A 26,218-nucleotide genomic window follows, 5' to 3' on the forward strand; every position below is an offset into this window, starting at 1 on the left:
TGGTGGCCTAAAACAATTCCCTCAGTAAACATCATAAAATATTTTTCATGGTTTAATGAGAAATTTTCTTTTTTACACCTAATGACAACTTTTTCCAAATTTTTAAGAGATTATTCAAAAGAATTTCCATAGATAGTAAAATCATCTATGTAAACTTCCATACAATCATGAATTAGATCAGAGAAAATACCTAGAAATTCCCTTTGGAATGTTGCAGGTGCATTAAATAAAACAAAAGGAAGTACTCGGTAAGCATAAGTTCCCCATGGACAGGTAAAAGTTGTTTTATCTCGAGCTACTTGGATCTTGTTATATCCACTAAAACCATCCAAGAAAGAAAAATGATTTTTCCCTACCAATGTATCTAGGACTTGATCTATAAAAGGAAGTGGAAAATGACATTTTAAAGTAGCTTTATTAAATTTCCTATAATCAATGCATACTCTCCATTGTCCATTATTTTCGAAACAATTACGAATGGTGAAACCCACTACCTGTTTGATATTGGATAAATGAAATTCACATTTAACATTTTTTTAATTCATCTTTAACAATTTCCCTTAGATTTGGATTCATTCTCCTCTGGGGTTGTCAGATTGGTCTGGCATTTTCCTGAATATAGATATGATGCATACAAGTGTTATGGTCAATTCCTTTCATATCAATGTATTCCCATGCATAAGTAGAGAAATGTTCTTGCAACATCTTTATTAATTCTTTCTTTTGAGATACTTCTAACAATGTAAACTTTGAAATGGGAACTGATACAACTACCTGTTTCGTTGAGGTAGCAAAAAAGTCAAACGATTTTGAAAAGTGGTGATACATAATACATATATTTTTTTCGGAGCATATTTTTGACACTTTAAATTTTCTTAGGGCTTATGTTTGACACTTTATATTTTCTAATGTATTAATTATGGATATTTTTTTTAAATGTTACATTTTTTAACACTTTAAATTTTTTTATCTCCAATTGTTTTTTAAATGGTAATTACTTAAAAAAATTTCTAATTGTCTTATTTCTCTTTTTTTAAATGTTGATTAAAAAAATAAATAAATAAAAAATAATCTTGTAAACCATAAAAAAATAAAAATAAATAAAAACATTTTTTTATAAAAACTATAAAAATAAATAAATCAAAATACAACCTTTTTAAAAAACTATTAAAAAAACTAATATATATATATATATATATATAAACTAAATTTTAAAATTTTAAAAACATAAAAAATGTAATAAACCTAAAAAAACGAGACAAAACAAAAATCAAATTTTAAAAAAATAATAATAATAATAATTAAAAAATTTAATACTACAATGTTAAAATCCTAAAAAGAAAATATTAGAAAAACTTAAAAAAAAAAAAAAAATTATGAACAAAATTTAAATAAAAATTAAAAAAATTGAGGCAGCCCCGCATAGGGGTCCAGGGGCGCAGCCCTAGGCCGGCGAAGATGCGTGCTGTGTCCCCCCGCCTCCCCCCTCCTCCCTGGGCCCTTCCGCGGGGCTGAATTCTTATTTTTTAATTCCTATATTTTATAGGTTAAGTTTGTTTTTTTGTTTTAACATTTTTGTTTTTTTTAACATTTTATAATTGATTTTTTTTGTCTTAGGTTATTTTTTTATGTTTGATTTTTTTTTGTCTTTTTTATATGTTTGATTTTTTTTTTTGTCCTTTTTTTAATTTTATGTTTTTTTTAAATATATATATATATATATATATATAACTTTTTTTTGTTTTTTTTCATCGTTTTAATTTTCGTTTTTATTTTTAAATTTATGTTTTCATTATTCTTTTGAAATTTTAATGTTTTTCAGAGTCATAATAAAATCTTTTACGCTGAATGTTGGGTATATGGAGATAAATTAAGAAAAAACGCTCTGATGCGATTCACCAGCTGCTGCCTCCAAACCCTAGCTGCCGCTGAACAGACCTGCTACCGCCGCCGCAGACTCCATCACTGATAGCCACCTATGGCACTCGCTGCAGGAGGGGAGAGCTCTGCCTCCCCTCCAAAGGACCCGAACTCAGCTGACAAGACGCAGAAGCCTGTGACTCTGCACCCCGCAGGCACAGGACGAGAATCTGAGAACGACAAGCAGAGAACGAATGGGGAACAGATGCATACAGTTCAGAATGAAGAGGACAACGAAGGCGACAAGGAGGACGCTAAAACAGAGATACCTCCGACAAAGGTGACCTCAGCTACATGCATTCCAAAAGCTGCAGAACCGATCAGGGTCGAACTGCCCAGCCATCGCATCAATGGGGAAATCCAATTCATGCAGGACTATGCTCTCATAGGAAAGTTCTTGGGATTCTGGCCCACAGAAAAAGCCTTACAAGGATGGATAGCTTCAAAATGGAAGCCCAAAGGACAAGTAACTCTGCAACTTGGCCCGAAAGGCTTCTTCACAGCCATCTTCAACTGCTTAGAGGACAAAACAAGGATATTCGAAGGAGGCCCATATTTCTTTAACTCTTCAGGCTTGTATTTAACGGAATGGAAGCCTCGATTCAACCCTGATAAAGAAGACTTCAGTTGGGCCCCTGTCTGGATAAGAATGTATTCCCTTCCCGTGGAATACTGGAGAGAAGAAACATTGGCAGACATTGGCAACAGACTGGGGAAATTCATCAAAGTAGCAACAGAAACAAAGACACGCAAATATACCTCATATGCTAGGATCTGCGTCCAGATGCATCTGACCAAGACCCTTGCAGACACGGTAAGTCTCTATCACGATGACTATGAATGGAAACAAACTTTAGATTATGAGCACATCCCTTTCCGTTGTCGAAAATGCCATGAGCATGGCCACCTTTTCCGCGACTGTCCCTTCAATGTTCAGTCCAAGGCTCCTTCTAATGACCCCAACAAGGACTCAGAAGGCTTCACCAAAGTCCCCACCCGCCGCAGGCATGCCAAGAAACACCAAGCAGCTCCAGATCTCACCTTTCAAGCGAACCCCCAGAATCGCTTCTCTGTTCTTGCCTCGCATGATAAACAAGCCAGTACTATCTCTGTTATCCCGGATCAGCCGCTTCCACCCTCTCCTTCTCATATCCGCTCCAACCCCCTGCTCTCCTCTGACCCAGCCTCCTCCTTCTCTGCTCCCACCCCATCAATGGAGAAAGCCAAAGTGATTACAGATCTGGGTCCCTTATTCCCTTTCAAGGGAAAAACTGTACTGGAAGAAAATCAACAAGCTTCAGATATGGATTTTGATGCAGCTCTAGCCATGAGCCTTCAAGCAGTTGCAGAGGAGGAAGACCTCAATACTACAATCGAAATGGAGGAGGATCAGGAAGACGTAGATCTTGAAGAGCTTGAAATCTCCAAGCTAGACATCTCCAAACTGGAGAAAGCATGCAAACAAAAAGAGTACAACTCCATCCCCCCATGGCAAATAGACAAACTTGAAGGAGTCCTTTCCAAGGTGCAGCACCATAAAATCTTGGGAATACAAGGAGGCAGTCACTGGGATGGAAGAAAGATCCTCAAAGACACAAAGAAAAGGGGCAGAAAAACAGATCTTCAAAGAACCATAATAGTAGGTGAAATACTAATGGATTCGGGGCAATTCCCCAAGTTGACCAAGTTCTATAAACCCAAATCTCAGTCTACATGAAGCTCATTTCATGGAATGTAAGAGGACTTAACAGTCCCTCTAAACACAGAATGATCAAAAATCTGATAATGCAAGAAAAACCAGCTATAATCTTCCTTCAAGAAACAAAAAGCAGCAGTGCAGTGATAGATCGACTAAGCAACAAATTATGGGCAGGCAGCAGCTCAGTATCAGTAGACGCCTCTGGGGCTTCAGGGGGTCTAGCCATCCTATGGAACCCGCAGATTGTTTCACTAGATAATTTTAATGCCACTCTTCATATAATTCAAGCTACCTTCCACCTCATAGGAACCAACATCCATGGGCACCTCACCAATGTCTACTTCCCGCAGATAATCCAGCAAAAATTGGACATCCTGGACACGATCTCCGCTCTCAATCATAACAGACATTTCCCCTTATGGATTGGAGGAGGCGACTTCAATATAATAAAATCCTTGGAAGAAAAACAAGGAGGCAGAACCAGGCTCGATAGTGACAGTAGTGGCTTCAAGCAATTCCTACAAGATAATCAGCTCATGGATATCCCCACTTCCAATGGCACCTTCACCTGGTCCAACAAGCGCCGAGGCGCTCACCACATCGCCTCAAGGCTGGATCGATTCTTAATTTCAGACAATGCGATCCACCTGGGAGGGGACCTTAATGCCTCAATCATTCCCCAAGGAGGCTCAGATCACTGGCCGATTCTGCTCCAATGGTCCAGACCAGGCAATCGTTGTAATAGACCCTTTCGGTTCGAGGCTTTCTGGCTCAACAACTCCAATTTCAAGGATGTTGTCAAGAATGCTTGGGCATCGTATTCCCCGCCTGCGGGAGCTAAGATGTACCAATTCCAACAAAAGTTGAAGAATCTGAAACAAGTCCTTAAAGTATGGAATCGAACTCATTTTGGCAACATACAGGAGAGCAAACAAAAATTGGAACAGCAAATGAAAGCTTTACAACAAACATTCATCCTGGAAGGCCGCACAGAAGAACAAACTCAACAGGAGCAGATCCTCTGGAATCAAATTGAAGAACGCCAAAAACAAGAGGAAACTTTATGGCGACAAAAATCTAGAATCAGCTGGCTCAAAGATGGAGAGAAAAACACAAAATTTTTCCACAAAACCACCATACAACGGCGTATGCACAACAACATCACCTTTTTCAACAATCAACAGGGTGAAAGAATTGAGGCTCATGAAGACATGGAAAAAGAATTTACAGGATAGTTCAAGGACATTCTCAAAGAACTAGAAGGAAATAGGGATGAAGCAATCAGCGCTATCACGCAGCATATTCCAAAAATTATAAATGAGGATCACAACAACAAATTGCTCCAAACTACTACCTTAAAGGAAGTAGAAGAAGCTATGGCTCAGCTCAAAGATGGCAAGGCACCAGGGCCTGACGGATTCACCACAAATTTCTTTCATGAATTTTGGGAGCTTATCAAAGTTGAAGTATGGGACTTAGTCGAGGAATCCCGAAGCATGCACTGGGTCCTCCCAGCCCTCAACTCTACCTTCATAGCCTTGGTACCCAAAGAAGCAGCATCAAACAAACCTGAGAAATACATACCAATAGCGCTGTGTAATGTGATCTACAAACTCATTTCAAAGGTCATTGCGAATCGACTCAAACCGCTCCTTCCACTGCTCATCTCTCCTAAACAGACAGGTTATGTTGAAGGGCGGCAAATCATGGATGGAATAATTCTTTCCAATGAAGTCATTCATTCTCTAAAGCTTCTCAAAAAACCAGGTATGCTCCTTAAATTAGACCTCTCTAAAGCCTTTGATAAGCTTAGCTGGAATTTCATTCAAAAAATGCTCTTAGCTTTTGGATTCAATGTAACCTGGACAAGATGGATCATGAACCTAATCTCTTCTCCCAGCTTCTTTGTACTTCTGAATGGCTCTCCCTCAACTCCCTTTCGGCCCTCTCGTGGCATCCGACAAGGGGATCCCCTGTCACCCTTCCTCTTCGTTTTAATGGCTGAAGGACTCAGCAGGCTCCTCAAAGCGGCAGTCTCATCTCAAATTCTCAAAGGCATCTCTCTCCATGGTCGCTCTCCTCAAACTCATCAGCAATTTGTTGATGATACCATGCTCTTTGGGCACCCCTCTGCAAAAGAAGCCTCTGCTTTCAAATCACTACTCTCCCTCTTCTCTGAGGCCTCTGGCACCTCCATCAATGCTGCAAAATCTCAACTTTTCTTCTTCAATACCCCTCCCTTCATGCAGAGGATTATTGCTCGTATTCTGGGATTTACAATCTCCCATCTGCCCTCCAAATATCTGGGAGCTCCCCTTTCAGATTCAGTTATTAAGCAGGTGTCATGGCGGACTCTCTTGGATAAACTTGAATCAAAACTCTCATCCTGGACTTTCCGAGCTTTAAATCTGGCAGGTAGGCTAGTTCTAATCAAATCAGTCCTACAAGCAATGCCGCTATATCTGTTCTCGATCCTGGCAGCTCCAAAAGGGGTACTGAAAGCTATTCGCAATCTTCAACGCAACTTTCTCTGGGGTTCCACAAGCCTGAATCGGAAGTGGGCTCTTGTCAATTGGTCAGAGGTCTGTAAACCCAAATCAGAAGGCGGATTAGGCCTCAGGGACCCGCTTCAAAGCAATAACACAATGGGAGCACGAATTTGGTGGAACTGGGTCTCCAAGCCAAATACCCCATGGGCTCAATTACGGCAAGCAAAATATGCCAACGGTAGCCAATGGAGTGACCTCATCCCAATTAACCCCACAGCAAAAGGATCTCTCATATGGAATAATGCAAAAACTCAAAGCAGATTCATACAAGCACATGGCTTCTGGGAAATTCACTCAGGCAAAATTGCCAGGTTTTGGGAGGACTCATGGCAGCAACTACCTAAACTTGCAAATTTGTTTCACAAACCTCTTTGGCAAGAGTACATGAAGCAAGTGGGCATCACACAGGTACATCAGTTTTGGCAGCCTTCCACACAGCAAGACTTTCAGACATGGAAATCAGCACGACTCTGGCAAATAGATTGGCAGGGAGAACAATATACAGATATCGATCAGGAACTCACAAGCAGGAAAATCCGCCACTCCGAGCAGCAGGATAAACTCCGATGGGGCTACACAACCAAAGGAACATTTACTACAAAGGAAGCCCATCATCTGCGCTATTCCACTCTTCCGGCGGTTAAGGATCAAATCTGGGCTCAAGTTTGGCACTCAGGGCTATGGCCCAAGATATCCACCTTCTTATGGCTACTAAGCAAAAAACGCATTCTCACATGGGATAATCTGTTAAAACGAGGATTCGTCGGGCCTTCCAGATGCCCAAACTGCGACACTGATTGTGAAACAATCAGTCATCTAATGGAAGAGTGCCCATTAGCAACGCAGCTATGGGAGAAAGTGGAAAACTGCAACAGGAGAGTCACCCAAAGACAAATGGATATAACGGAAAATATTAGGAACTGGGCCAAAGAACCATTCAAAAGTCAGATTCTCAACTCTTTATGGAGCATTATACCAGGCTTTCTGTACTGGACCCTCTGGAAGGAGCGCAACCACAGAATCTTCAACAATACATCCAGATCTATAGACGAACTCTGGCTCATCCTCAAAAAAAACATTCAAGAAACCCTGACCATCAGGGCCTGGAATGATAATGACATGCCTGAAACTCCGCTAGAGCGCCGCATTCTGAAAGAATGGAACCTTGATCTCTCGGCCTTACAAAAGGCAATTGCCACTCCATCCATCAGACCCGCCTCTCAATCTTCATGGTCCCCACCTGCACTCAACTCTTACAAGCTGAACTTCGATGGCGCTGCCAAAGGTAACCCTGGCCCTGCAGGATTTGGGGGAGTCATCAGACGACACACAGGAGAAGGGGCACATATATACTATGGCTCATTAGGCACAGATACAAACAATGCGGCAGAACTGGAAGGTCTCTGGAAAGGAATATGTCTCGCTGAACAACACCACTTCTCCCCTCTTGAAGTTGAAGGCGATTCTCTTATACTTATAGAGGCGGCTAAAAGAATACAAGCAGGGGCCAAAGCAGTCAAGATCGTAGCAAGCTGGAGGCTTCTAAGCCGTTTGGAATCCCTAGAGGAAAAGCTTCATGACCCACATAACATATCCTTCCACCATGTAAGGAGAACTGCTAATCAGGTAGCCGATAGATTGGAAAATCACGGAGTGTCACAGTCGACACCCTACTTCTCAGGTTCCTTGGATACGGTTGATGATGCTCAGTTCTAAAAAGACTGCATCTCTCTGGTGCAAAAAGACTTCCCTTTCCCAGATGCGGGTGGTGACTTGGCGAGACAGGCAGGTGTCGGTAGGGGCACGTCACGTGGGCAGTCGTAAGCCTGGACATGCCACGACACACCCGACCGCAGAGACAATAAAGGCGATGGGAGGCTCCGCATACTCGGCTTCAATGCTGGGTTTATAGTTGGTTCAGTGGGCATTCATTGTGCAGCTGAGTTCGAGGCAAATGGCGCTCGTTATCTATGCTCCCCCGGTCGCCTGGATTCATTCCTGCAAGAATTCTGAGCAGACATTGGCAGAGGAGGAACATTCCCTGGTTCAGAGCACAAATACTCCGTGGGATTCTGGTCCGAAGGTTAATTTGACAATGCAGAGGGAGAGGCCCAGGATGAGCAGTCGTAGGGGAGGTTCAAGGCGCCGCTCTGCCACCCAGCGCCCAATCAATTCGCCCTCCTCCTCGGCGGAAATCGCTTATGAGCACATCAGAGGCTCGAACAGACCTGTTGGACGCGGCACTGTGCGTGGGTGGGGAGAAATTCCAGAATGCGGGCATTTGGAGCACCCGGCTGTTCGTTATCGAATTCCTTGTACGCTGGAAAACAATACTCTTATCGTTTCAGTCATGGTGGAACACTGCAATAACCACAGAGGGCCTCTGGACAATTTGGGCGTGCCAGTGGTCGATATGCAGGTTCCCGCGGTCGATATGAGGAGGCCTACCCAAAATTACTCACCCCCAGCAACTCAAGCGGAGGAAGCAGGCCCTAGTGAGCCGGTTCAGAGGACGCTGCGCTCGGAAATGGGGGTCTCGCAAAAGCTCAAAGGGCAGGCGAAGGATATGGAGGTCTCGCAGAAGCTCAAAGGACCGGCGAAGGAGGAGCCCCATACAACCGATGAGGACTAATTCCGCTGTCAATCCGTTCACTGCTGCCAGGAAAGCAACTCTTTGTTTGCCTCTCAAGCTCTATGTCGATTTACTGCTCTCTTTGTCTATCTGTCTATGTGTCATCCATGTCGGATTTTGTGTCCACCGTGTCAGTCAATGTGTCCATTGTGTCGGTTTGTCAATCCACCGTGTCAGTTCACATATCCATTGTGGCGGTTTACAGGCTTACTGTGTCGATTCAATTTTGTAATGATGCTACTCAGAAGGGTCTTTCATGGAGACAATCTCGCTGGAGATGCAGGGCCACGGCCCTGGTGTAATTTTGCTGTAATTTTTGTTTTTTGTAATATAAATTAGCCTAGTCTTACAGAGAAAAAAAAAAAAATCTTTTACGCTATTTTTTCATAATGTTGAAAATTTACCCTAAAAAAAAGCAGACGTTATTTCAACATCAATACTTTTCATTTTCAGAGTGTCTTTTGCACAATTTTTGTACAAAAAATTGGTTTTCACTACCATTTTTAAAACATGTTGACAATTTACCCTAGAAAAAAAAAGTGTTATTCCAACATCAACACTTTTCATTTTTAACATTGTTTTTAATGTTTTTTTAGGGTTTTTTGCTAGAGTTCTCGTTTTGAGTTTATACTTCTCGTTTCAAAGTTTACATTGTTTTCTAGATTATCATTAATATTCAAAGTTTTCTGTGGAAAAAATTTTATTAAAGAATTGTCAAATTTCTCCATAGAATGTAAATCCATTTGACGAGATGATAGATATTCAATATTACATTGTTCTTGAAAACTTTGATTTTGTTCACAATATGAGGAAGATGCATTATTTTCCATTAAATTCAAAACTTGATCTTCTTCATCTATTGGTGAAGTGGTAAACATTGGTCGTATATCAAAGTTTTCATTATCATCTTCTATATATGCTTCACTTTGTGCTTCTACCATTGTTTTTGCAAGAGGATATAATGTGAAATTCTTTGTCAAACTTCCATCAAAGATAAACATATCACCAAATCTACAACTTATAAAAGTATCAGTTGTAGCTAACCATGGTCTTCCTAGAGTCAATGGGTGTCCTCCTAGATTATTCTTGGGTGTCAAGATTATAAATTCAACACGATATGCCCAAGAATATAAGGATACAAATACATATTCTAACACACCATCGGGTTTGATAACAAATCTATCTGCTAATTGTAATAATGTAGGTGTATATTGAAGATTAGGAAGTTTCAATTGATTCATAATTTGTTTACTCATGATATTTATGGCTGGTCCTAAATCAATCAATGTATTTGGAATCTCAACGCCATTAATGTGTGTTTTCACAATGGGACTTCTTGGATCTAGATATTTTTGAACTGTTGTCTTTCCCATCATGATATCCGCAATTTTTCCAACTAACTGGATTCTTTTAACTTCTTTCATTTTTCTTCCTAGTTTTTTAATACTTAACTCCATGATTGACTTTGCAAATATTGGTATTTCCTTGAAAGCTTGTAACAAAGGAACTTTTATACAAACATTCTTCAATCCATTTATCATATCATAATCAGGCAACACAATTTGTTTTTCTGCCCCTTTGTCAATTTTCAATCTTTTGGGAAAAGGTGGATTTTGAATAGAAACTAAAGGTTGTTGTCTAATAGGAGTTGAGTTTATTGGAATATAATCATAATATACAAGGGTGGTTTGTTTTTGAGAATTTTCCTCTTGATGACAAAATGTCTCTTTCTCAAAGAGGTCATATTTTCAGACTCCTGGATAACAATGGATGGTGACTTCTTTTCCCATACTCTACAAGATCTAAGTTGGACATTGTTTAGATCCAATGGAGTTATCATGTAAGTTTGGAAATTTTGTCCTTCCATGTTGTAAATAGGTTGTGATTTTTTATTATTTAGATTTAGAAGTGGTTGAGTAGACAGTTGATTTGGCTTTTGTGGAAATGGTAGTGAAAGTTATGGGTTTGGATTTTGAGGTTAAGGGGTTTGAACAGGCTTAGGAAAATATTGTGGTGGAAAAACAAGGTAAGGTTGTTGAAATTGAGGATATTGAGGGTACTTTCCATAAGTATTTTTCCATCCTTGTGCCCCATGTTGAGGCCAAGGTTGCCAAGGAATGGGTGCAGTCCAATTACTTTGTGATGGTTGTGCATATGTTTGAGTGTTCATACCTTGGGTCATATTTGATTATGGATTTTTCCATGGTCCCTTGGCAATAAAACAAAGAGGTTCTACTTGATTTGGCATTACTTCCTCTTTATAGACAGCGTTAAGACCCGGTATTGAAGGACATTCCTTCGTATCATGATTTTTTTCACATATAACACATGTTTCCACACTTTTTAAGTCAAGAGGGCACTCTCTCAAGGCATGTTTCTTTCTACATTTTAGACAAAAGATAGATAATGCAACATTTTCAGATTTTTTCTTTTTTTGTACTTTAAGGGTATCTATTTGTTCACTAAGACTCCCCAAAATATCAATTTTAAAGTTTCCAAGCAAATTACCTATTTCTGCCCTACTTATTGTCCCAGCGGCAGATTTATTAATCCCAGACATAACACGATCTCTTGGATTTTTCCTGGTTCTTGCCTTTCCTCTTGAAATGTGTATGCATAACTCACAAATATCTCCAAATGATAACTGAGAAATATCTCCTTTACCCATCAAATGAAGAAGATCTATCCACTCATCTTTGATAGATTTTAGTAAGGGAGCTTTCAAAGTTTCTTCATCTAGATTATGCAATTTAGCCCTTTTTACATTATAAGCAAATCTTTTCAACGAAATATTCAAGGTTTTCATCTTCTTTTTACATCATTTTAAATATTTCATCTTTAAGATTATGAGGCATACAATAATCCTTGTATTTTTCTAAGAATACAGTTTTCATTTCTTCCCATGTTCTTATAGAATTTACTCCTAAGCCCATAAACCATTTTAATGTTGCATCCTTAAGAGTGGTTGGAAACAATTTCAACTTTTGAGTATCAAGAAAGTAGTCATAATATCTACACAAGACTTCAAACTCAAAGAGAAATGTTTCAGGATCCTCATTTCTTAATCCATGAAAATTAGGAAGGATGGAGGGTGAGATATTTTTCATTGTGGTTGTGGTATCTTCATCGAGGATGGGAAATACAAAAGGTTATGGACCTCCTCTACCACCTCCTCTTCCTCTTCATCCACCTCTTCCACCTCCTCTATTTCATCTTCTTCCACCTCCAATCCTAGTTTGTTCACCATTCACATTATGTACTTCTCCTGTTATTGTAGATTCCTCAGAACTAATGTAAGGTTCCAAAATTGGATTTTCTAGTTCCTCCTCTAGCTCCTCTGGTTCTTCTATCAATGGAATGTTAAAATAGGTTTCTTCTTCTTCCTCTTCACTAGGGATTTCTATTTCTTGTCCTAGAAGTTGTTCTCTAGTTGAAGATAGAAAAATTACTCCTTCAGTTGGGGATGTAGGATCTTCTTCTTCTACTACAGCTTCAGTTGAAGAAGTTGGTGAATATTTAGGTTGGATTTCAAATCTAAGTACCTCAGGAAGTCTATGTCTACCTGCAATTAATGGAATATGAGTTTGGTTGGATGGTGTGGCACTACGAGGTCGTGGTGGGGTGAGTGGTAATGTTGAAATCAAACTCCTACCTCTACATACAAATCTACCTCTAAAATCTCTTTCCCTATGCATATCATTTTTGTTTTTATTTTTTTAATGAAAATAAAAAGAAAAATACTTCTATATACACTTCCCTGTCAATGGCACAAAAATGTTTGGTAATTTAATTGGTGTTAAATTATGTACACAAATTATCAACCAGAGTTAGTAAACGAATGAAATGTATGTGCATTGTTTTTTCTAGGATTCCTTATTACTTAAAAAATTTCTAAGTTAATTTGAGATATCGAAATGCACATGTTTCTCTACAGCTATGAATCACTCATAAAAATGGAATCAATTCTATTTATCTTGATTGAAATAAAGATCACACTCTTCTTGAAATAAACTTCGTACTTGCTTCACACTTGTTAAAAATAAAATCACACACAAACTTTGCTTGAAATAAAATCACATACACACTTTCTTTTTAAAATGAAATCACACACACACACTTGCTTTAAAATGAAATCACACTTGCTTGAAAATGAAATTTAACAATGTAAATAGATCCACTCTTGAAAAAAAGAAAGATTAACTCTGCAAATGAAAACCTGATCTATACAACTACAATGTAAAGCTATTCTATTGATCTATATCAACTTATACTCATGTGCATAGGAAATATCGCTTCACTCAACAATATAATGATTAAATAAACCTGCTGCAAAACAATCTTAAACTTACATTCAAAAATCAAAACTTGGGTGATTAAATGAACTAACGAAATCCTACAGGAAACACATAATAAAATATTAATTGCAAATAAAAGAAAACCTTACTATCTTGAGGCAGCCCTCCTGCGAGAAGTAGGTGTCAACACAATGCCTTCACGATATGATTAACCACACATTAAGTTGTGCGGTAGAGGAATAAAATAGCATCTTTAATTGCAAAAACATAGTTTAAAAAAAATATCCAAAATTTGTGGTTGTCATGCCGAGAGGAAAATTTATTAAACTCCTACACATAATTTTTTCAGATTATTACGTCCTTATGCTAATCAACAATGACTAAAATTAACATTAAAAGATAACATAGTGTGATTTTCTATCAGCGAAGTAAATCATGAGGTTGAATATCTACATTCACTAATTCCTCACTCGCTTGATTCGCCTTCCTCGGTGGTTGATTTTCGCTTTGACCAAGCTTCTACGATGCCTTCCTTATCGATCCAGGTTATGAAGGTAGGTACAAATCATTGGACCAGCTAATTGTCGTCTGCCCATATACCACGTTCTTCGGCTGAAGCTTCACAACCCATCAAACCTTGAACTTAGGTGCAGAATTGTTGTAATTCAATAGCTCAAGTAAATATTGAGTTAAATAATAAAGACAAATGATATTTATGAAATAAAATATGATTATGTACCTTATATGTCATAAACCTTGTAAATTGATACCCAAATTAAAGTTATGAAGGTTAAAAAGGGGAGACTGGAGTATAAGAAGGTTGTCAAAAAGAGGCAATTTTGGGGTTCAACAGAAATATTACCGTTTTGGAGCGTCGCATTAAAGGAATTATACATTGGCGGGAGAATTTAATATCCAATGTCAATATGATTGTTGGCAGGATAATTGAATAGCCAACGGTAGTATGACATGGGTGGTAGGGTGACGTGGATGATGGTTGGTGTGCCATAGATGGAGTGGGAGAAGGCGAGGGCGGGAGTTAGTAGGCGGTTGGGGGGGGGGGGGAGGTGCAAGTGGTAAGTGGTAAAGGAGGGGAGGCCCCTGAAATCACTGTAGAGCTGCAACGTATCTTTTGGCAGTTTTTATAAATCAATTTTCGGACCCCCCCATTAAGTCTTGAAAGCTCGGGGGGTGGGAACCCGAACATCATCCTTCGTCGTTGATCCAAGTGGGGACGATCTCCACTTTTCAATGGTTCCAACGCTTTATCGAAAGCTACAAAACATCACGTCTTGTTTTTATTTAGAACTTTAAACAAATCTTATTACTAATTAATCAACACTAACATAATTAAAACGTCAAGACTAGCTAAAACAGGGGCATGATTCAAGCTTGAATTTACCTCACTAAATGACCTTTTTGCTTCAACATCCCATTTTATTTCAGTCCTTTCTCATATATTAGTGATAGCTCTTAAAATTTCAGCCAAATTTGGAATAAACCTCCTCAGAAAATTAATTATGCTAATGAAAAACTATACTTCCTTTGTGTTTTTTGGGAGATCAATTTTCAATATGGCCTCAATTCTACTTGGGTCAATTATTATACCATCTTTCGAAATTATATGACCAAGCAATTTACCTTCTTCCAAACCGAAAAATGATTTTTTAGGATTCAAGGAAATACCAAATTTTCTACATTTCTCAAAGACAATTTAAAATGAAACAAATGACCTTCATCAGCTTTAGAAAATATAGTGATGTTATCAAGATATATCACAATAAATCTATCCTTTCATCTACAAAAGCAATATCCATTTCTCTCTGAAAATTTTCCCCTGCATTCATAAGCCCAAAAGGCATCTTCACATACATGAAAGTTCCCCATGGTGTTGTGAAGATTGTTTTGTCTTGATCATCTGGATGAACTAAAATCTAGATGTAACTAGAGAAACCATCAAACAATGAAATTCTACTAGAACCAAATACCCTCTCTATATATGATCCATCTTCGGTAAGGGGTAATTGTCTTTGAGAGAAAATTTATTGAGGTTCTAGAAATCTACACATAACCTTATTTCTCTAGTATTTTTCCTCACTGGTACTAGATTTGATAACCATTTAGAAAACCTCAAAGGTACAATAATCTTGGCATCAAAAAGCTTCGTTACCTCTTTTTCCATTAAGGGCAATATAACAGGGTTCACTCTCCTTAGATTTTGCTTGAAATGTTTCTGATCTTATTTGATATGAATAGTATGATGAATAATTCTTGTGTTATAGGCCTTCAAGTCTTCGTATCCCCATGTAAAAACATCACAGTTTTCTCTCAATAAATCAATGTATTTCTTCTTCTCTTCCGGATGTAAGGAATTAGAAAGCTTCACAATCTTTGGATTGTCTTTAGTCCCTATGTTACAATCCTTCACTTTGATTCCAACAGGTTTCATTTTGGGCTTTTGAGCGACATCATTGAAATCAAATAATTCTTCAAGTGAGACCAAACCTCTTGGTATCACATTGTCCTTTAACTGCAGGATTTCAAGCTCTGCTTCATGTTCATAAGAATTCTCACCAATATGACTCAAAATAGTTCCATGTCTATCATCATCAACACTAATTTCTACATCAATATGCAAACTTTCAAACTCCCCATTTAATTGCAAAAAAATGTCTATTTGTTTGTCATTGTCGAACAGTTGCCAGTACCTTATGTTATCCAAGACAGCAGGTCTATGTTTTACCTAAATCTCATATTTCTTATTTGGGTGGAAAGGAATCTTACATTTACTTGTTGAGGTAGCCAATGCATCAGCAAATACATTTTGATTTCTAGGGATCAGAGACAACTGATACTTTGGAAAGCACTGCAAAAATTCCAAAACAGCATTTTTGTATGCCCTCAACCTGGGGTGTTTGGTTGAATACTCACCTTTGATTTGATTCATGATTAGTTCTAAATCTCCATGGATTCAAATTATTTTGGATCCTGATCTTTTCAATAGTTGCAAGCCCAAAATAAGTGCCTCATATTTGGCCACATTGTTGTTACATTGGAAGGTAAGCTTGTAGGAATACTTCTTCAATCTTCCTGATTTTGTGTCTAATATCCATACACCAACCTAGGCTCCTTCCTTGTTGAAGGCCCCATCAAAATCCATATGCCAAAGGCCTTCATCATTATCATCTTTTGTTTTAGTCTTTAACTTCACATCCCCTGTTTTTTCTGATTGAATTTCCATGTCTTGAATTTCTTATTCTAAACATATGTCATTATATAAAATGAAAGAATCCATGTCTGAATGCATGAAATAAAGTGGGTAAATATTAGGTTTTTCCTGGCTACTCACCATATATTTCATAAAGTCTCCCTATACAACCTCCTTTGTTTCCTGAGAAAAGGAATAGTTGCATATGTCATATCCATTTGCAATGTGCCTTGCAACTTTTCTCCCCAAGACCTTGATAAGAGCATTCCATATTTTGGAGGGATATCAGCCACAACAATATCCATCACTATACTTTTTGTTGGGATTTGGGTAAGGGTTACACACAAATATTTTATCAAACCTAAGTATCTTACTCTGCTTGAATCAAAAGAGAAAAGGTCTTTATATGGTCTAGTTATATTTAATCCAAGTTTCTCCATAATCACTTTTGGCATGAGATTATGTGAAGCACCTGAATCCAACATGGCATTATGCAAATGAAATCATGAATGTTAAGACTAACATAAAATGGTGGCACATTACCATCTTGTGATTTTCCCTCAACTTCATGTCCAAAAAGCAATTTAGGTTGATCATCGCTTATGTTTACAGTATTTTTTCCCTCCTCTATCTTTAATGCTTTTATAACTTGACTTCTATATACATCCTTTTTCATTAATTCAGTTAGATGAATAGAATGTTAACCTTTGACAACTCATTTTCAATGTTAAAATAAGGTTGAGGCTTTTCTACCTCTTTCACATTTGTATCTTTTTTTTAGGGTTTTCCTTTGGAGGATCAATCTTTGTTTGACTTGTAGAAGGTGTATCAATTTGGATTTTTTTAGGAGGATTTGCTACAACTTTTTTATTTCTTAGGTTATATTGTTTATGCACCTCCATAATGGCATTTTGATAGACTTTTTGTAATCCTCTGATTTTGTAGGCATCACATCTTGTTGTGCTAATAAGAATAGATCTTGTTCCTCTTTGGTCAAAAAAACATTATCTATTTCTCCTTCACCAAAAAGATTGATTTGATTCTCATGTGGCTCATCTATTGACTCATGTTCTTCCTCAGCATAATTTTCCTAAAAAGGACGTCTAATTTGTTGTTGATATGTTGGGTTTCATGGCTCTATTTGCTTAATTTGGGATTGTTTCCTTTTGAAATTTGGATTCCTGTTCCGAAGACCCCCTTGTGGTTCTTTTGGTGCAGCTCTATCTTTCAAAGTCATTCTCTCCATAATTTTAACCAAAGTGTCCAGCTTTACATCTGATGATGAGGAAGGTTCTTCTTTAATGGTCACTCTCTTCTTAACCCTCAACTTGGATTTCTTGGCCAGCAGATTGGCCTCGACACTAACAGCATGCTTTTTCATCTCTTCTAAAGTAGCTTGATTTCTTTCTCTCGACTGATAGGCCATGTCAACATCAAAACCATCTGGATATCCAAGTAAATCCAATAATGGTGGGGGATTTATTTCTGTAGGAATAGAATTATAAAATTTGTTGATACTATATGAATAATCTTGAACTGACTCACCTAGATCTCTTCTTAAACTTTCATACTCTGCAAGAATCTGAAGTGGATTATTTTTAACCTCCCAACGTGAAAGAAAAACTTAATGAAATTGTTGTAATTGGAAATACTACCTCCTGCCAATCCCCTATGCCATTTTCTCGCTTCACTAGTCAAACTTTGATCAAACAACTTTATTTTAACATCATCATCATCAACCTCTTCTAGGTCTGCAAAATCATTTAACTTATCAATGTATTGTTACGTTGTAGTGGGCCCAGTGCCATCGAATTGGGGTATACGTTGTGAATAATTCAGTGGCATGGTATTTAGTGGTTGCTGCAGAACCAAAGGGGCATAAAAGGTTTCCATGATTGATATATGAGAGGAAGATAAAATTGTAGTTGTGCTTGATGTTAGAGGTGGAAAAGGTGGTGGGACTGTGATCTGTTGAGTTGTTATAAAAGGAGTATGAATGAGAGATGTAATGGGGAAAATAGAAAACAGAGAAATAAAAGGGGATTTCAATGATTGAGTTGAAGAATAAATGACACTTTGTTGAACTATCAATGGTTTTTGAGCAGCCTGATTCAATTGAGTTACCATATCTTCAAGCTTTTCAAACTGTTGTAAAAAGTCTTTATCGGAATCTGAAATAACTAAATTTTTCATCTGGGATGTATGGTTTCAAAATGAATTCATCAAAGTCTATTTCTAGGACAAAACTTTCTGATTTGGTTCTAAAAATACTATAGTCAAAATACAAATCAAAATCAATATCCTCGAGTGTTGGAAATATTTCAGGGAGTGAGTAAGACATGAGCAAAGGGCTATTGCTCGCTTGACTTTCTTCGAGGTTCTTTTTCTTGCTCAATCTCTTAGGATAATTCACAACTTTAGGAGGATCAGGATCTGGATGTGATCTTGTATATCTTTCCAAGAGCCAGATTTCCAAGGGAACTTGTCACAGTGGGGAAAAAACACAACTTCTGGGTAAATAATTCAGCCTAAATATTTCCTAACTCACTGTCACCCACAGGAAATAGGTTTAAGATTTTTAAATAAAAGTTTACCAGCGAATATTTCCATACTATGCTCTCTAAAATGTTAGCACTAAATAGTTTTCCTAGGCTGAAAAGAAAATTGTAGAGGTAACCACAAACCACTTTTAAACCTAGGATCTAGCCCTTCCCGCTTTAGAGAGGGCTCTCTTCGTATGATTTTAATTTTACAGTTTAGATCTTAGGCTACATATGAAAGGTCAAGATTGGTTTTTTTTAAGTTTTGGTTGTAGAATTAAAGAAAATTCCATTGGGCATGGAGTCATAAAAAAATCTTCAGTAATCAATCACAAATAAACAAAGTAGTTGAAACACGGCGAGGTAGGAAAACTCATGGATATCATGAATTATGTGTGGTATGAATAAGATGAATATGAGGTAAGAATAAATTAAATCTAAAGCATACTTAAATGAATTTTATATTTAATCTCACAAGGAAAACATTAAGATTGTTTAAAAGGCCAAAGCAGAGTACTATAAGTAAATTCAACTCTTAATCTTCTTGCAACAACCAAGAAATAACATCCATGTGAAAACTTAGAAGAAAAAACACATTAACAAAGAGGAAAACATCACCATTTGTTTGACACAAGAATCTTGTAACAATATTGCATTTGTATTTCTGAATTGATTACTTCAAAATAAAGTTCACAGCTTACGATCAAAGAAAGATCTTCTCTTTTACATATGTTGGAAACACTGAGAGGGGGGGGTGAACCAGTATTTCTTTTCAATTGTTATTTTTTTCGATTAAATAATTTATATTTAGAACACAAAAATAAATAACAGGAATGAATGCTTTTCTTAAAATAATCTTTGCAATAAATCAAGTACAATGTATATAGGGCTTCAACCAGTTTCCAAGCACCAACTTGGACCTTTTGTGAGGCTCCAACCTCCAGAGCACCAACCCTGTCTTGTCAAGGCACCAACCTTGGATTTAGGAGCACCAACTCCCAGGACACCAATCCTTCCAGTTCTGAGGCACCAACCACAAGGGCTCCAACCCTCTGCTGTAAATTGTCTGGATCTGTTTGGTAGCAATTCTATGCTCCCGACCCTACTGGACCTATGACTTACTTTTGTCCTCCTGCTTCTTCCACGTCTACCAGAACTTCAGCTTCCTCTGTTTCTTATAGTTTCGCCAGCCTTTAAACTTTCCTTGTTCTCTGTTATATATGCCTAATACCCCTAACCTTTTGCTTCCTTTTCACTCACTTGATCTTCAGCTTTCTCTACGCTCGCTCTTCGGCTTCCTCTATCTCTTCGAGTTCACCAATACTCAAAGGACACGTTCATTCGGAAGAGAGGGTGAATTACAAAAACTGGTGCATATTAAAACTATATCAGACAGGCCCTTTTTTTAATATTCATACAATGCACATTAATTGTTCACGGAAATCGCATCATAAGAGAAGTTATACCCATATTGGATATCCCACGTGCCGCGGCATTCCCTTAATCGAAATCGCAACTTTCAAAGGTCTTTTACAAGTTGTGCCCATAACATACTCTGTCCTTCGATATGAACATCATTGATCTTCACATCTCAACATAGTTAAAAACATATAATGGGTGGTCCAACCAGCCACATCATCACCTTAATCACAATCGCAGTTTTTCGAAGGTTTGCACATAACATAGTGATTCCGCTACTATCGATGGAGCAGATGCGATGCAATCTTAAGTAGTTGTTAATAAACTATTGAGTCCACAACCTTATCGCAAGCAATGGCTTACCATCGTTACATTTCTTTAAGACTTGCAATATGCAATGGTTGTGATATTCCAATAAGCTTCTTTTGATAACTCAATCGGGTCCACAACTTATATCACAATCAGCTGTCGGGTTACAAGACTTATCACAGTCGACGGTCTGGCGGTGTCAACTCTTTTGAACTTTGCAATTCAACGGATGCAATATTTTAGTTAATCCATGCTATAATGGTGTAGCGGATCCACAATGTTATCGCAATCGAAATTTTTCAAGTGGAATTCCTTTAAGACTTGCGATGTGAAGGTTCTGATACACGCGAATGCAATATTACAATAGGGCGGTTTATAATGGAGCGATTGGGTCCACACCTTATATTGCAGTCGGGGGATTCAATGTGACAAGCCTTCTTACCTTGCAATGCGATATTAATTAGGGCGTGTTTCCATAACATGTTTCAGGTCCGCAGTACATATCCTCGCTGAATATTGTTGATATTGATTTATCTGATGCATTGTGAACTTTTAAAGGATTTACACAGTTTGTTCCTTCCTTAGATATTTCTCCTTAATTCCTTCGATATGGCTCTTGGGTTCTCACTCCTGTGACTTCTCTTCATTCTTCTGCTCTTCCGATAGCTCTTGTTTTTTATGATGTGTTCCTCTTTTTGTCTCTTTCCTCGTTGTGTGTTCCTCTTTGATCCTTTCAATATTTCTTGCGATATCTTTGATATGGCTCCTCTGTTGTTAACTCCTCTAATATTTCTCTGATATTTCATGTTAACTCTTTCGTTAATACTATTTATGCACCTTCGCCGATGTGTTCCTCTTTGCTTCTCATGGCTTCCAATGACCTCTTCCGATGGCTTCCCTGATGGCTTTGCTCCTTGGCTTCTTGCTCCTATTTCTTCACAGATCTACTCTGCTTCTCCTTGGCTTCATATCATCATTTAGTATCCTATAATATTGCCATATTGACATTAATGAAAATCTAGATCAACAATCTCCCCCTTTGTCATTGATGGAAATATTATTCTCTCCCCCTTTGACATCAGTGGCAAAGGAGTGCACAAGTACTCCCCTATCGAACTGCTCCCTCTGTCATGCAACATCTTTATGAATCAACTTAAAGTGATGCTAAAGAAATAACCCCCATCTTTTGACGAAGATGTTCAAATGCTTCTTGAGGAAGAGGTTTTGTGAAAATATCAGCTATCTTCTCCTTAGTATTGATATATTCCAAGATGATGTTTTGTTCAGCTACTTGTTCACGAAGGAAATGATACTTGATTGGTATATGTTTGGTCTTTGAGTGCATCACTGGATTTTTGCTGAGGCTGATAGCACTTGTGTTATCACAATAGATGGTGATTGGTTGATTTGTACCTATGTTGACATCTTTCATAGCTTCCTTCATCCATAACATTTGAGTACAACAATCTGTGGCAGCTATATACTCAGCTTCAGTTGTAGATAGTGATATGGATGTTTGTTTTTTTGTTGAGACAGGATACTAGACAGTCTTGCAGGAAGAATGCATTTCCACTAGTACTTTTCCGATCATCGACACTTCCAGCCCAATCAGCATCGGTGTATGTAGTCACGGTAAGAGTTGAGCTCTTAGGTTACCAAAGACTTAAATCAGGAGTTCCTTTCAAGTATCTGAGAATTCTTTTTACAGCCAACAAATGGGATTGCTTAGGGGCTAATTGAAACCTTCCCACCATTCCTGCTTCTTGCATAATGTTGGGTCTCATAGCTGTTAAGTATAGAAGGGCTCCAATTTTTGACTTGTAATGAGTTGCATCTACCGGAGGGGAGTCATCATCTTTTCTTAATTTGCAATCTATGGTCATAGTTGTGCTCATGGGTGCACAGTCTTCCATTCCATATCTTTTAAGAATGTCTTTAAGGTATTTGGCTTGATATATGAACATGCCTTCCATGGTTTTAGATACTTGTAGTCCCAGGAAGTAAGATAACTCTCCTATCATCGACATCTCGAACTCTTTTGACATATTTTGAGCAAACTCATGGCTAATGTCATCATTATTACTAGCAAAAATCAGATCATCAACATAGACAAGTGTGACTAGTAACTTATCCTCATCCGTCTTTATGTAGAGATTACTTCCTGCCACCCCCTTCTTAAAACCTTGTTGTTGTAGATAGTGATCCAATCTTACGTACCAAGCTCTAGGAGCTTGTTTCAACCCATATAATGTCTTTTTCAATTTACAAACAAAGTCTTTTCCTTCTACTAGATTAAACCCTTCTGGTGGCTCCATGTAGACTTCTTCCTTGAGTTCCCCATTCAGAAATGTTGATTTTACATCCATTTGATAGATTTTAAATCCTTTTGAGCAAGAGAATGCCAAGAACATCCTGATAGCTTCCACACGAGCTACTGGTGCAAAGGTTTCTTCAAAGTCAATTCCTTCAATTTGTGAATAGCCTTTACAAACAAGCCTTGCCTTATTTTTGATGATTTGTCCATCTTCATTTATTTTGTTTTTGAACACCCACTTGGTTCCAATTATATTTTTATCCTTTGGACGAGGTACCAGCTCCCATGTCTCATTCTTCTCGATTTGAGACATTTCTTCTTCCATGGCTTTTACCCAATGAGGATCCTTACTTGCTTGAGTAAATGTTTTTGGTTCTATCATGGATAGAAGAGCAACATCATTTTTCTTTGGTGTACTTGTCATCCTTCTTTGGGTTTGCATCCCTTCATCTATATTGCCAATAATCTGCTCTTCTGGGTGATTTTTTGGAGAAACTTCATCTTTGAAGGGGTTTGAGATGATTCTTTTTCCTTGGTTTTTCTTGATCTTTTTCTTCTTTTTCAAGTCCTTCTTCAATGAGAGGGTCAACTTCATGTTCTTCAATTTCTTTTTCTAGAAGGTCTTCATCAATATTCACATCAATTCTTTCCACTATTTTCTGTAGTCGATTATTGTAGCACTTGTAGGCTTTGGTTCTTGTAGATTATCCAAGGAAGATCCCTTCGTCAACCCGAGAATCAAATTTTCTTGGTGAGCCATCATTGATTTTTATGAAGCACTTGCTTCCAAAAATCTTGAAGTATTTTACTGAAGCAGGTCTTCCTTTCCATAATTCGTAAGGAGTCTTCTCATTATTTAGTCTTAACTTAGTTCGATTCAAGGTATAAATAGTTGTCCTGACTGCTTCTCTCCATAATTTTGGCTGCAATTCAGCTGCTATTAACATTGTTCTTTCCATTTCTTGAACAGTTCGGTTTCTTCTTTCAACTACCCCATTTTGCTTGGGTGTTCTGGCAATAGAGAGTTCTCTTTTGATTCCATGTACTTTACAGAATGCATCAAATTCTTTTGATGTGAATTCTCCCCCTCTATCTATTCTGAGACACTTAACCTTAGAGTCCTTTTCGTTTTCTACCAGATCTTTAAGATTCTTAAAACACGCAAATGCTTCAGATTTATATTTTATGAAATATACCCACATCATTCTAGTATAGTCATCAACAAATAAAGCAAAGTACCTTTCTCCTTGAAGTGTTGGAGTTCTAGTTGGTCCACATAAATCAACATGGATGATCTCCAAAGGCTTTGATGTAGAAAACTCCTTGGTCTTGTGGTTGGTTCTAGTTTTCTTTCCATGTTGACATGGACCACATACTCCTTGATTAGGCTTGATTAACTTTGGGATGTATCATACTACATTAATCTTGTTGATATTGATTAAGTTTTCGAAGCTTGCATGTCCAAGTCGCTTGAGCCATAGCTAACTTTCATCTGTTTGACTTAAGTAGCATTTATCTTCTTGAATTTTTTTCAGAATGTAGATGTTGTCTGGTGTTCTAATCCCTTTTGCCACAAGTTACCCTGAGGAAGAGTTCCTTATTTCACAGTCTTTAGTGCTAAAGACAACATTATGTCCTTGATCACATATTTGGCTAACAATCAGGAGATTGTGTTTCAACTCGTCTACTAGCAAAGCTTTTTGAGCTTTTCCTTTTCTATTAATAAGGGTAATAGATCCTTTTCCAGCAATTATGGTAGTTCCACTCCCAAAGGATAAATTTCCTTCCTTTCTGTTCAATGAGACAAACTTCCTTTTGTCCCCTGTCATGTGTCTAGAGCACCCACTATCCACAAACCAATGATTTTCATCACTGTGAGCACATAGAGTTAGGCCACATTTATCTGTGTTGGGATTCTCATTTTTTGTTTTTCTTCTTCTGAGGGGGAAATTTTGTTCATTGTTTCCGTTATCATTACATAATGAGCAAATCAGATCAAATTTGGCCAAGGGATCAAAAAAGTTGAAAGTCTTTATTTGTCCTTGCCCTTTGGGACCATATGGTTTGTTTGTTTGATCCTTCAATTTTGGTGTTTCATTCTTACGAGCCATGCAATGTCTAGCTTGATGACCAAAATTTTTACAATAGAAATAATGCCCAAAAAAGATAGTTTTGTACCTATTGTAATAGCCATGATTTGAATCAACATTCTTCCTTGGAGTTACTCCCTCTTCATTCTTTGGATTTGAGATAGGCCTTTGATGAAATAATGTTTTGTACCTATTGTAATAGCCATGATTCGAATCAAAATTCTTCCTTGGAGTTACTCTCTCTTCATTCTTTGGATCTGAGATGGGCCTTTGCTGAAATAATCTTTCTTATTTTGTGTTGCTGTAAAGTACATCGGCATAGATTTTTGCATTATTCTTAGTGCTTGATGATTCTCCTTTAAAACCTATTCCAGATTTGTCATGTAGATTTTTTTATTATTTAGGATAGTGTCAAGTATTTGAGAGCTTTCCCAATCCTTTTTTACTTGCTCCAATTCCTTCCTCAGAGATACTATTTCGGCTTCACATTCTTCAAAAACTTATTCTTTTTCTTTTAGCTTATTTTTCAAGAGGTCTTCCCTTCTTTTTGTTTCCTCATTTTCTACCTTGAGAGAGATGATTTTATTTTGTAATCTCTCATTTTCTTCAATGGTACTCATTAACAATTCATCTACATTTCCTTCTAGCCTTGAATCATCATCATTTGTGAATGCCATGAATAATACTTCTTGGCTTTGGTCATTTTCTTCATTTGATTCTTCATTACCTCCTTTGCGGTGAGGGAACTGATTAGTTGATTTCCTTTTGATTACTACAAATTCATCTTCATAAAACTCATCTTTCTTAGAGAAGAAATTATTCTTATTAAGCCCTTTCTTTTTGTATACGATCCTTTTATAATTTTCTTCACCATCACTATCATGCTTATGAGGACATTTTGCAGCATAATGACCTATTTTTCCACATTTGAAACAAGAGGGTACTTACCTTTTAGCTTAGATCCTTTCTTTAGTCTTCATAAAAATTGCGCCAATTCGGATTCAACATGGAGTTATCACTACTGGTATTACATTCTTTCCCCTTCTTTGATTTTGAGGCCTTGAATGTTGCATCTTTGAAACTTGGGCATCCTTTTCTCATCTCATAGGCAATGAGGATTCCATGAAATTCATCCATCTTGAGAGTATCTAGATCCTTCATTTCTTCTATAGCACTTACTTTGGAGTCAAATATGTCTAGGAGAGATGTTAAGACCTTTTGAACAATAGTGCTTTCTTCAATG

General features: G+C 37.7%; 1 protein-coding gene across 1 annotated transcript; it reads left to right on the top strand.

Annotated features, from left to right (window-relative positions):
- The first annotated feature begins 3,633 nt into the window (after nucleotides 1–3,633).
- On the top strand, nucleotides 3,634–4,854 carry LOC149257158 (uncharacterized). The gene has a single exon (XM_089458337.1). It carries the CDS (start codon nucleotides 3,634–3,636, stop codon nucleotides 4,852–4,854), a length of 1,221 nt encoding a protein of 406 aa, XP_089314463.1.
- The last annotated feature ends 21,364 nt before the right edge of the window (nucleotides 4,855–26,218 follow it).

Source organism: Pinus tabuliformis, chromosome 6 (genome assembly GCF_031772625.1).
Source record: "Pinus tabuliformis cultivar Carrire ecotype Pingquan chromosome 6, CPIR1, whole genome shotgun sequence".
Taxonomy (NCBI): domain Eukaryota; kingdom Viridiplantae; phylum Streptophyta; class Pinopsida; order Pinales; family Pinaceae; genus Pinus; species Pinus tabuliformis.

Excerpts from the sequence above, each read along its gene's own strand:
- LOC149257158 (XM_089458337.1), top strand. The coding sequence starts at position 3,634 with ATGAAGCTCATTTCATGGAATGTAAGAGGACTTAACAGTCCCTCTAAA.